At 48.8% G+C, this 13436-nt stretch overlaps 1 protein-coding gene across 1 annotated transcript; it reads left to right on the forward strand.

The window, feature by feature from the left end:
* The first annotated feature begins 1085 nt into the window (after window positions 1-1085).
* RAB25 (RAB25, member RAS oncogene family) lies at window positions 1086-8697 on the forward strand. Its single transcript, XM_079104866.1, has 5 exons — window positions 1086-1377; window positions 4858-5053; window positions 6566-6759; window positions 7906-7986; window positions 8377-8697. The coding sequence occupies exons 1-5, from the start codon at window positions 1335-1337 to the stop codon at window positions 8502-8504; spliced, it is 642 nt and encodes a 213-aa protein (XP_078960992.1). The 5' UTR covers window positions 1086-1334; the 3' UTR covers window positions 8505-8697.
* The last annotated feature ends 4739 nt before the right edge of the window (window positions 8698-13436 follow it).

Here is a 13436-nt window from a genome sequence, read left to right on the forward strand (position 1 = left end):
ATATACATACATATATATATATATATATAGTTTTTTTTTGAGACAGGTTCTAAGTTGCTGAAGCTATTCTCAAACTTGCAATCCTCCTGTCTCAGCCTCCTAAGTCATTGGAATTTACAGCCATGTGCCACCATGATGCCTGGTCATTTCCAGATCTTGAAGCCCTGTGCAGACAAAATACCTTTGTTGTGAGACCTCAGATCCTAGACAAGGAGTTGAATCCTAGAAAAATGCCTTGATGCTCATCTCCAGATCCTGCCCCATCTGGCTGTTTCTGCCCCACATCTTCCCCTACTCAGTGTCCTTACAGCAAGTCTGTGCAGGGATTTACCAGCCCCTTCCCCCAGTGCCATAGGAAGGGATCAGGCAAACGGTAAGTTAAGAGTCCCAGCCAGGCACAATGGTGCATGCCTGTAATCCCAGCAGCTCAGAGGCTGAGGCAGAAGGATCACGAGTTCAAAGCCAGCCTCAGCAACTGAGCGAGGCCCTGAACAACTTAGCAAGACCCTATCTCTAAATAAAATATAAAAAAGGGCTGGGGATGTGTCTCAGTGGTTAAGCATCCCTGGGTTCAATCCCCGGTACCAAAAGGAGTCCCAGCTCCACCCTGGGTGAGAAATATTGCCCATCCAGGCCCTGTCTGTCAGGGAGGGGCAGAAATCTCTGACCAAGATGCAGCTCGCACAGCTCTGCTCTGCAGATGTGTAGCTGGCATTCCATCAGCCCCTGCCCCTATTGCAATAGCCCTTCCTCTGGTGCCCAAAACACATCACTACCAGGGCCTCTGAAGGAAAAGTAGGGAGCCAAGTGGGTTTCTGCTTCCCAAGGAGCTACTTCACACTCACAGATGGCTGCCCCCACCTCTCACCTTGGATCTGGATCCAGGACCCAAGCAATGCAAACTTAGCTCTCAGCGGCCTCTCTCCAGAGATCCTGTCCCTAGCCTTCCCTACTGTTGCCCCTTAGAGCTGTCTCTCCTGCTTGTAAGAGCCCAGGCTGAGGGCAGACACCCGACCTGTCCAACCTGTCTGACGTCATGCTTTCTCCACCCACCTGGGCCCCAGGTCTCCAGCCGCCCGCTCTTCCTGTTCTCAGCTTCCGTCTTCTCAGTTTCCACCCAGCACCCCCACCTGGCAGATCTGAGCCTCCCTGGACCTGGCTAGCTTTGAGTCAGTCCTCAGTCCCTTTGGTTGTAGAAATCTTCTTGCCCCCAATGAGAAGAGAGGTGGGTCCAGGTCTCTTGAGAGCTGAGGGCTGAGGGCATTGAGCTGACGCACACACTTGTGACCTCGTCCACCAAAGACATCTTTCTGCACCTTCCATGCGAAGCCAAGATGGGGAATGGGACTGAGGAAGATTATAACTTTGTTTTCAAAGGTAAGTTGGGTCCTTGGAAAAGGAGAGAGAGGAAGCTTGAGAAAGACCAGAAAGTAATGAATAGAATCAGAGAGGGTTCCCCTCCTGCTTTTTATCTCTTACCAGGACTCCTCAAGGCTTGTGATTCCCTCCAGCTAAGAAAGAAAGCTGCAGGGAGCGAAGGAAGGTCTGGTTACATGGGGCAAAGGTTCTGGAGTTGCCAAGTATACTCCACTGTTGTAAATAATGATGTTGATCATGTCTTCATATTGCCCGTTTGCCCCGTTCCTAATAGGAGACCTGGTAATAGTCAGACATTGCAGCACAAGAGATGCAGGTCAGACTTCAAAAAGGACTTCCTTTCTGGGTAGAGGGGGAAACAGATTTAACAGGAAGAAAATCATTTTTCTAGGCAAGTATATGGGAAAAGAGAGAAAGAAGAGATCTCTCCATTTTTGGGCTAGTCTGTAAATTCACAGGAAAGACACTGAAAAATGTAATGAATTTGGAGCAGGTTCTGATAAAATCCGTGGAACTCCTGGTGCTGAAACCTGGGTTACCTGTCCCTTGGCAAATTCCTTGGACCCAAATATTAGGCATTGGATTCAACTTGGCTATCCCTGGAAATATGCATATATCCTTCCTGCTTCTTTATCTTGGCCCCTGTGTTTGGTCCCTCTGTGGTTCCCTAAACCCACCTCATACCTCCTTGAGGGCAGGGTGGCCTGGTAGAGCTCTGATTCCCTTTCTAGCCACCCCACCCCACCTCACCCCACTGCCTTTCCCGGCCTTGGCCCCACCCTTGTTCAAGTTGGGGAACCTGTACTTCTGGCATCTTTCCCAGGAAGGAGAGAGTAAGGTTGACAAGAGTCTGGGTGGTAGATACTACTGTTTATTGAGCCCTTACTAATCACCATAACATTCCCCAAAAGTTATCTTTCTAAGAGGAAGTACAGCATCACTGTCAGGAACCAGACCAAGATCAGGTCTCTGTTCTGCCACTTACAGGTTAGTGCAGGAGGGTTCACCAAAAGCAGACTCTGAGAAGTTTGGGGTGCTCAATGTTGATTAGGGATCAACTCCTGTGAAAGCAAGGGGTAGGAAACAGGCTTGGGCAAGGGAGAAGTCAACTACACCACAAGCTGCTCAAAGCCTGGGCCAAGACTGGGGAGCTTTGTGAGGGCCCCGTCAACAGGGGGCTGCGGAGGAAAGATGACTTCCAGTGAGGTTGCTGTCTGTACCAGAGGCAGCTTCTGATGGAGCTGACAGTTGGGGGCTGTCTACTGCCTGCGCTCCCTGTGGTGGGGTGGGTGGGGGTAGTCCTTCCTTGAAGGTGGATCTGGAAAGCACATCTCTATTCACTATTCTAGCTGTGTTATCTTGGGTAAGTCATTTGACCTCCCAAGCGCCTTCCGTGTCTGTAAAAGTGTGGATAATCATAAGGGCACTTACCTCAGGGCATTGTTTGAGGATTAAATGAGTTAATATGTGTAAAGTGTTTAGGATGGTGCCTGGCACTTAGTAAACATTCAATAAACATTAACTACTAGCAACTTCATTTTACAGATGAGGAAACTGAGGCTTAGAGAGAATAAGTAGCTTACAGAAGTTCACAAAGATAACACATCTCACTATTATGTATAACTATAATGCACCAATAAAAAATATGGGGAAAAAAGTTCACAAAGTCAGTAGAACTCAAACCTAAGTCTGTCTGTCTCTGAAACCCTCATCTTGAGCAACTTTGGGGTCTTAGGACAGAACTAGGAACACACCAATTAGGAGGGATGAAATGGGAATGAAGTTTCCAGTGAGGGAGAGGTAGGAACACACACACACACACTCACACACACACACACACACACACACGCACCCCTCTAGCCACACATACCAAGAAAGCTACTGGTGCTTTCTTGCCATGTACAAATAAGAATTTTTTTTACATTGGAAGAGACCTTTATAAAGTGTATGAACAAGGAAACTGGAGCCCAGAAAAGGTGAGCCATTTGTTCAAGTTCATACAGCCACTTGGAGCCTGAGCAGAGACCAGAGTTCAAAATATGGGGCTCCCAGTGGCTGGGCACCAGGCTGCCTTTCCAGAACCACCTGGGTGGCTTCCTTCAATCCTGGGTGCTCAGGTCAGTGTCATGCAACGTGTGGGTCTTCCTTACATCGGCCCCTCATACTATACTGAAGCTCCCAGTTTAAGGCTGGACCCTGGATGATGTTCAACCTAAAAGGTCTCCATGGTGCCTCTAGTGATCCTTATCCCTGAAAACCCCAAGGCAAAAGCACTGGGAAGTCAACAACAACCAAACGCATCAGTAGTTTTGTACATGGGTTTTTTGCTTATTTTTGGTACTGGGGATTGGACTCAGGGGCACTCAACCACTGAGCCATATCCCTAGCCCTTTTTTGTATTTTATTTAGATACAGGGTCTCACTAAATTGCTGAGGCTGGCTTTGAACTCTTGATCCTCCTGCCTCAGCCTCCAAGCCGTTGGTGTGCACCACCCCAACTGGCAGTTTTGTACATTTGCTATATTCTAAGTAATATCTAATTTGCTTTTTACAACAGCCCATAAGGTAAATACTATTGTTAATCCCATTTTTTTTCATATGAAAATAAGGTTCAGAGAGGTTAAGTACCTCACTGAAGGACATAGAAATGGTCCAACATCCACTCCGTTGCCTTTAAGCATGCAGTACAGGATCTCTTTAGGGACGACTGAATTCTATTATTTATTTATTTTTGTACTGGGGATTGAACCCAGGAGCACTCTACCACTGAACTACATCCCCAACCCTTTTTATTTTTATTTTAAGACAGGGTCTTGCTCATTTGCAGAGGCTGACCTTGAACTTGCCATCCTTTTGCCTCAGTCTCCTGCATCACTGGGATTATAGAGATGCACCACTGTGCCCAGCTGGATCCTAACTCCTAACACACAGTCATGGGCACACATACCTCCATGTCTTACCCTTACCCACACACGTCACCTATTAAATTTCCCCTTACTCATATCTCTCTGTTCATACCTTTGTTGGCTATGCAAATACACACTAAACCTCCCTCCTCACTTGTCCTTCCAGCTAATACAGAGACATGCACAATGTTCTTGTACTTTCCAGTCCAGAAATATGTGCTGCCCCAGACCTCCCATCATCCCTGTCCATATTCACACACCTCAATAATCTTCTCACATGACACCCATGAACAGTTCACAGATTTCACTCCATTCCCAGGAATGCAGGATGACTTGGCAACCAGGGCTCAACAGAGCAGGCCTATGACCCTTTGTTGGTTTTAAACTTCTGACCCTTCTGCTCACCAGGACAGATGCATTATGTGGACTTGCTGACCCTTTTCTGCCAGGAGAATGGCTCCCTCCTCAGTTTTTGGAGTTCAGTTCTGACTTTCTGCTAGACAAACCCTCCTAGCTCAGGTGGGCTCAGGACCGCTCTGCCGGGTGCTCAGCCCTTATTTCTCCACTCTTCCAGTGGTGCTGATTGGCGAGTCAGGTGTGGGGAAGACCAACCTGCTGTCCCGATTCACGCGCAATGAGTTCAATCACGACAGCCGCACCACCATCGGGGTTGAGTTCTCCACCCGCACGGTCATGCTGGGCACCGCTGCTGTCAAGGCTCAGATCTGGGACACGGCTGGCCTGGAGCGATACAGAGCCATCACCTCGGCGTGAGCCCGGGGCCTGGGGGGATGGTGGGTTGCTTGCTGGAGCCCTAGGGGAAGTCAGGGAACACCTCTGGAGAAGTGGAGGAGCAGGAGGAGGCAGGAGACTCGGCAGTGTGCTCTCAGAGGAGATCACAGGAGACACAGGTACTTGAGCAACAGTGAGACAGAATGTAATGATAAAATAAGAGTCATTGCCACACTGGGTGTGGTGGTGCATGCCAGTAATCCCAGCGACTCAGGAGGTTGAGCCAGGAGGATCACAAGTTGGAGACTAGCTTCAGCAATTTAGCGAGATCCTGTCTCTAAATAAAAAATAAAAAGGGTTGGGGGTGTGGCTCAGTGGTAAAGTGCCCCTGGGTTCAATTCTCTGTACTTGTTCGCAAGAAAAAGAAAATCATTGCCACGATTTACTGAGCCTTTGCCATGTGCCCAGGAAGATGCAAAGAACTTTATTTATACTTGGCATTTTATGTAACCCTTCAAGCACCCCAGAAGTAAGGTGCTAAAATCAATCCTATTTAAATACAGGCAAAGTGAAATGAAATCAGGGTGGAGCTGGGATGGGGCAGGCTGCGTGGATCAAGAGCGCCCCCTGACGTCAGCACTATGGTCTGCACCTGGTAATATTCATTTGACCACAAATGCTAAGCAAGGGCTGGAATTGGAGTAATTCATAAAATCTCAGAGGACACACAGGAAGTTAGGATTCCTGATACCTGTTTAAAGTGTCTTCTAGTCAGTGTCATATTCAAATGTGTAAAACAGGGCTGGGGAGATAGCTCAACTGGTAGAGTGCTTGCCTTGCAAGCACAAGGCCCTGAGTTTGATCCCCAGTACCGAAAAAAAAAAAAAAAAAAAAAAAAAAGTGTAAAACATGCTCTATGAATGTGTGGTGGGGGACAGCAGCTGTTGGGGGAGTGTTATGGTTACACTTAACTCACAAGGGCCACATATACACTCATCACTCTTGGTCACTTGACATCTTGTGAGTCTAGTTGATTAATCAATAAATTGAGAATAATTCGACATCCCCAAGCTGAAGATGGCTCTTCCAGCTCCAGTGGAGGCTGGATGCTGGCAGGGATGCCCTGAGTGGCCAGGTCAGGGACTTCTGCAAGGGGAAGGCTAGCCATAGAGAAATGGCCACAGGAGAAAAGAGTGCATTGTGGGTTGAGGAGCATGTTAAAAAGCTCTCAGAAGTGGGGCATCCAGGAGGCACACTTGTCCTGACTAAAGTCAGGTCAAAGGACCTGAGGAGTAGAGGGGCATTGAGGGGTCAGTGCAAGTTTTGAAGCAGGGAGGTGAAACTCCAGAGGCCCTGAGAACAGCATCTTTGGAGCACATGGGAGCCTTGGGCTGCCCCCTCAGGGTTTGGATCCCTGACCCCCTGAGCCCCAGTTTCCTTATTTCTCCACATCTGGTACTCTGCTCTCAGGCTTTTTGGCTCCATGATTCTGCTGTGAGTAGGGGCCCAACACCCCTATCATTCTTTCTGTCTGCCCCTCCCACTCCCAGGTACTATCGCGGAGCAGTGGGCGCCCTCCTGGTGTTTGACCTGACCAAGCATCAGACCTATGCTGTAGTGGAGCGCTGGTTGAAGGAGCTCTACGACCATGCTGAGGCCACTATTGTTGTCATGCTTGTGGGGAACAAAAGTGACCTCAGCCAGGCCCGGGAAGTGCCCACTGATGAGGCCCGCATGTTTGCTGGTGAGAGCCTGCCCCGACCCAGTCTGACTCTTCCAGGTTTGCCCACCTCCACCCAGCCCCAGCTTTTCTAGTCCCAGCATGAATTTCCTCCATATGGTTCTCTGGTTCTCTTATCTTTATCCACCACCTTCTCCGCTCCCCCCCACCCCCACCCGCCGCCTTTTTGTTTTATTTCAGGACAGCGTCTCACTAAGGTGCTAAGGTTGGTCTCAAACTTTCAATCCTCCTGCCTCAACCTCCCTAGTTGCTCTACCTGGCCCTTTTTATTTTTTTATTTTGAGACCGTGTCTTGCTAAGGTGCTTAGGTCTTTGCTGAAGTTGGCTTTGAACTTTTTTTAAAAAATATTTTTAGGGCTAGGGAGATAGCTCAGTGGGTAGAGTGCTTGCCTTGGAAGTACAAGGCCCTGGGTTCAATCCCCAGCACTGCAAAAAATAAATAAATAAAAATTAAAAAAATATTTTTAGTTGCAGATGGGACACAATAACTTTTTCTCTTTTTCTTTTTTTTTAATGTGTTGCTAGGGATCGAACCCAGTGCCTGACACATGCTAGGCAAGCACTCTACCACTGAGCCACAACCCCAGCCCTGAATTTGAACTTTGCTTCCTCCTGCCTCAGCCTTCCAAGTTGCTGGGATTACAGGCCAGTGCCACCATGCCCGGCTTCCATCCACTCTTGCTCAGTATCTCCCAGGCCTTCCCTCTGGAATCCTATGTCCATCATCACGTCCCTCTACTTGCCCTTAGATTGTCTTCATCAGCAATCATTCATAGTTGATTTTAAGACAGTCCTACCCTGCAATGCTCAAAGATCCTGGTGGGCTCCCCTTCACCATCTCCAGTCACCCTTTCCCCAGGGCTTTTCTGGGTTTAACGGCAGCACAAAATGTTGGTTTAGGGTTTTCTTCATGGGCCAGCCTCCCATCTCCTCTTGTTTTTACTAAACGCAAGACATGGAGTAAATTCCTTTATTCTCTGTTTAAGTTTTCTAATAACCTGTCTCATACGTTGCTTGAAGAATTAAATGTTACTGTATACCAAGGATTTAGCACATAGTAAATGTACATTAAGTAGTTGCTGTTATTATTATTGTTATTATTATCGCCTTTGATTCCCACAATTAATGGTGTGTTTCCATTCCTGGCAGAAAACAATGGGCTGCTATTCCTGGAGACCTCAGCCCTGGATTCCACCAATGTTGAACTGGCCTTTGAGACTGTCCTCAAAGGTTAGAGCCTGCCTCCATTTGGCACTCTCCTTCCATCCCTGGGGCTTCAAAGGGCAGCCTTAGAAATGCAGACACTCAGTTCAGCCCAGCTATGGACTCCCTCTCCTCACAGCCACTGCCTAGCCCTCTCAGCCCCTCCCCAGGAACCCCCACTCAGCCTGTAGCTTAGAGAAGGAAAGATAAAGTCACACTTCCCAGGGGAAAGTGAGTCTTGGTTCCTTTTCCACTCAGGTAAGTAGAAGGGACCCACCACTTCCTTCTAGCAGAAACCCTTGTATGTGTGGCTACCCCCCATTGCTCAGGATGGACATGCAGAGTGTGTGTGCATGTTGGTGTGTACATGTGCATGTCCAAACCTTTTGGCCTGATCACTGCCCTCCATCCTCTCAGAGATCTTTGCAAAGGTGTCCAAGCAGAGGCAAAACAGCACGCGGACCAATGCCATCACCCTAGGCAGTGCCCAGGCTGGCCAGGAGCCCAATCCTGGGCAGAAGAAGGCCTGTTGCATCAGCCTCTGACCTTGGCCAGGACCAACCCTGTCCCCACCCCAATGCCACCTGATGTTGCTCACCCCCACTCCCATTGTAGGGCTTTCCCTGCCTGTTCACAGCCCCCCAGGGCCCTAGAGTATTCATGCCCAAAATGCATATCTCTATGATCTGTCTACACCCACAGACTAGGACCCTCAAATAAAGCTGTTTTGTATCAATGCCTGGCCATCTTGCTGCTTCCTGCTGTTCCTCTTCTTCCACTTGTCTGTGCCTCCCACACAACTTCGGCCCCTCCTCTGAGTCCCTGTATCCCCTCTCCTCCTCCTCCTTCTGTCTTCCCCACTATCCTGACTGTCCCCCAGGGCCAGCTGCCTCTGGAGTTCTGTGGTCTGGGGACAGTGCCAAGGGAGAGGGAGGTGCCGCCCTTCCCTCTGCCAACCTCCAGGGCAGGTGGGGAGGGAGGACAGCCAGCCTGGAGGGGAGGGGTATCTGGAAGGCAAGACAAAGGAAACCATCGGCAGGCACCATCTGGTGCCCAGGGCCCTGGTGCCAAGAACTGAGGTCACACCAATGCCAGGGGCAAGAGGAGGAGGCTGAGGGAGATACAAGAGAGAAGGGGAGGCAGGGCTGGATGTGTGCTGGCAAAGGGGTTTTTAAGGTTGGGAGGTTGAAGGTTGGAGTCCTCCATCCAGTTTTCTTCCTTTCCCCAAAGAGGGATGGATTGAAATAGGGGAGGCTCTCGGTTTCAGCCCTCTGCCTTTTCTCTATGAAGCCTGGGAGATGAATTTAGGCAAGGGCTCGTCCCCTTCCTCAACTTCCCCTGTTCTGCAGCACAAGGTGCAAGGAGGTATGAACACATCTCTAAGGAAAAGGGAGCAAATGTGGAAGAGACAAGGGATTGAGTGCTTGGAGATTTGACTGGGGAACTATGGAGAATAGAGAGGGCAGCAATGGCAGGGAACCCTGAGGTACTCACCACATGGAACACCCACAGGGGCACCCAGAGTTAAACCAGAGAGAACCCAAGGCTCTACATTCCCACTATAGTCCTTCGTTCTCATCCCAGTTCGGTACAGACTGACATGCAGAAAAGACAAAACCTTAAGTAATAATACTTTTAATAAAATTAAGTTCTTAATAGCACATTTAATACATTAACCCTCCCCCTTCTTGGTTTCTCTGCATTTTGTGCAACATCACTTTGACTTGATTATTCATGGGTCCATTTTATTTCCCGCTTTTGAAATCTTTTTTCCTTGGTGGATGTGTCTTCACTAGATGCCTCAAATTAAGTCTGACCACAATCCTACTCTACTTTCTACAGTGGAGAGACCATCCCCCCTGCCCCAGGGCTGTCTCCACCCACCCACCCTACCCCACCCGCACCCTCGCGTGGGGAAGGGGAAGCAGGCCCTCCCCATCCCAGACACTACCATCCCAGACTAGCGAGGGTTCATGGACAAAAAGAGCAGGGGGAAAATCTGTCCCGAGGTGGGGCAAAAAGAGTAAATTGGGGAGAGGGAGATGTTTGGGGGTCTAGGGTCAGGGAGCGGCATGGCAGAGTCATTGGTGTAAAGGAACAGGCACCTCTTGCCAAAGGGAGAGCCAAGAAGCTTCTCCACCCTCTGGGATATGAGGAAAGAGCCTGATCTGACTGACTGCTGGGTTTGGTAGAAGGCAAGTGCTTAAATGTTTATTCCTCACATGCAAAGCCGGGTTCCCCAATTTTCTGTGGGGAAAGCCATGTGCCCCTGTGCCAGTGCACAGTGGAAGACCCCTATCCATGGAGGTGGGCTGGGGCAGAAGGGGTTAGAGCTGAGGTCACCCAAAGCCCCTGTGCCCCTACCCTGTCTCTGTACTCTTGGGGGGCTATTCTCCCAGGCCTTGGAGGATAGTTATCTCCATTCCACTCATTGGGTAGCAAGTCCTTCTTGAAATCTAGCCTTTATGAGACAATTTGCCAACCTGTAAAGCACCATACAAATTTAAAAGAGAATATTCAATTGAGATCACTACTTTCAGAGGTCAAAAGCAACATTAAATGCTGGATGGGATCGGGGATGGGGTACTGATCCCCTCAGGGCTCTAGAAGCTCCAAGAGGGTGGAAAGTGTGTGCGATTGACTTGTTTGTGGAATGGTTTACCAGGCTCTTATGAAGTGGATTGAGGTTACACTTCAGGAAGGACTTCCTCAGGCCTGAGAAGCTGACTTAGGAGTGTGTGAAGTCTCTATCCTCCCCGAGAGCCCTTGGAGAGGACGGATCACTTTGTAGCAAGGGCTGCCCAATAAAGACAGAGATGGCCAGGCCTCCAGGTTGCAGGGGGTGCAGGTCAATGTGCTCAGCCTCCTCTGCTACCCCAGCCCAGCCCACACCTGGTTGAGGTGGTCAGTGTGCACCCTTTCAAAGACCCTGGGAGCTGAGCCCCTCATCTATTTGTCCTACAATTTAAAATCCAAGGATTCTCAGAATCAACCCCAGCAGACTGGAAGCTCCCAATCTTAACTAGCAACCTGCTCCAACCCTGATACCTGAAGATGGGGCGACCAGGGTGGACTCAGCCATTTCCCTCCTCTATTCTTTTTGATACGACTTTTATACATTCTACTGGACCCAGGGGTCCTCGATGCTACTAAACTTTAAGCTATCTGAATATCGTCTACTAAGTAACTAGTAATTCTTTCTTTCTCTAGGATTATATGAAATAAATTTGAATTATTATTATTATTTTGTAGTATTCTTTTCTTTTAAACCCCTCGGTTTCTTTCTTTTTCTTCTTTCTTTCTCTCTTTTTGGTTAAAAAAAAAAAAATCTATTTCTCTTAAATCTCACACCTCTCTGAGGGTTCCCATAGGCCTACTAGGCCTCAGTTCTGGATTTCCCCTCCGCAGTAGCCCCTGGGACAGGGCAGGGGAAGGGGGGGACACCCCAGGATCCTCAGTCCTTAGTCCCACAGCTTCTTCCTTTCTAGTTAATCCCTTTCTTTGTTTGGCTCTGCCAGCTCCCCTGAGGGGGAGGGGGAGAAGGGAGGGGGAGCCCACCGAGTGAAATCCAATCTACTTGCAGGGCCCCAATAGGGACCAGGTTCCCCCAGTCCTTCTCTCCACCATCCATCCCAGGATGCTCCCCCAAGAAAAGCAAATGACATTCCTCCCCAAAAAAAAGTGGGGGAAAAAAGGAACGTAAACCCGAACATATATTAAAAACACTTTTTTTTTAAGATTTAACTCTGAATACAAATGTATTTTTTTCTTCTTCTCTCCCTACATATATTCTAAACCTTCTAAAGTTTTTTTATTTTTTTTTTAAGGATCACTTTATCATAAAATAAAATATCCTTTTCATATAATAAATTACCTAATAAAAAGTCTTTTTTTCATATTAGCCCAGGTTCTTTGCTACATTTATACGGTAATAAACGCCTTTATTAAAATAGAATATTAAATTATAAAGAACTGCTTTTTTTTTTTTTTTTTTTTCTTTTTTGCTATTTTTGTTTCCTCTCCTGCGTTGGTCGCCCATCTCGCTCCCTCTCCTGCTCTTGCTTTCTCTCCTGTTTTGTTGCTAACTATGTGTGTTTTGTTTGTTTCTAGGTCTGGCTCAGTAAGGGTGGGATTGAATTGCTGAGCCCCCTAGTGTAACAGTCTTTTGCCTTTGTGGGTAAGGAGTGGAGAGGGGGAGGGGGATCGACAGACAGACATCCCTTCTTCCCACCCCCCTCCCCACACACCCCTCGGTGACCGAGGGTGCCCATTTGGTTTGGTTTCTATTGTACAGACATCTCAGGATGGCTCACATTGGCGGGAAGGAGGGAAGTTGCCACAGGCCAGTTTTCTGGGCTGCGACCTCCTTCCTCTCCCCTCCCAGGCTGGTGGTCTGGAGGGGAAGGCTGAGGAGAGGTGAGTTAATTCACAACAGGAGGAAGGAGAGGAGGGAAATTCCCTCTGTGCCTCCATCCCTGCACCCCTTCTCCATTCAGGAAGAATGGGACTCCTGAGCTTTAAGTGCTCAGAGATCACGCAGAACAGTCCCACCCCATTATATACAAGATCTCCTGGGCCCTCTGGGACTCCCATCCCCATCCTCTCCTGGCCCGGCCAGCGGAACCAGGAGGGTGGGAGGCTGGTGGCAGCCCCAAGTGAGCAGTAGGGAGGCAGCAAAGAGGGTGCTAGGACTGTCACAATACATGATTCTCGGAACTGGCCCTGATGCACCCCAATCCTGTTTTGCCCCGGTCTGACCCCTCTCTTAAGACCTGGCCTCTCTCCTCAACCACAGTGGGTAGGACAGACATTTCATGATTTGCACACTAATAAGGATTCAATAAAGGTTCAGTCGGGTCCAGAGATGGGGGCAGGGAAAGGGGCACTGCAGGGGAGGGGATCCCTTCCCACTGCATCTCTCCTACACTCCCGGGCCCTTTCCTGCTTCTGCTCCCTTCTCCCATAGCCAGAAAATCCAGCCTAGGAGCTGCTCCCTAAATATAATGCCCATAGATGAAGAAGGTGGGTGTTTGACCCTTTATGTACCCCACTATTAGTCCCCCTCAAATTGTCACTGAGAACAGGGATACATTTCATCAAGAATTGTAGATGTTTCTTTGGAGGAGGGGAGAGAGGGCCTTCCAATGCCTGAAGAGAAACGGAGGGGGTTCATCAAAATGTACTTCCCCCACTTTTCCACAGGCAGATGGTGTCCTCAAAGCTGGGCTGGAAGGAGCAGGAGTGAAAGGGAAGAAGGGAGAAGAAAAAGAAAGAGAAGGATCCAGACAGGGCTGGGAGTGACAGCCACCCAGGGGAAGCAAAGAAAAAAGAGCTAGAAAAAAGGAAAAAGCAAAGAACCCAAAAGAAGGAAAGACAGAGAAAAGTTGGAGGGGGCATAGAGGAGTGTCTCTCTCCAGATTCCTCTAGCCCAGCTTTGTGAGGACAGCTGAATTTTGAGCCCTTTACTGATTGATAAA

Source organism: Sciurus vulgaris (genome assembly GCF_902686455.1).
Source record: "Sciurus vulgaris genome assembly, chromosome: 1".
NCBI lineage: Eukaryota > Metazoa > Chordata > Mammalia > Rodentia > Sciuridae > Sciurus > Sciurus vulgaris.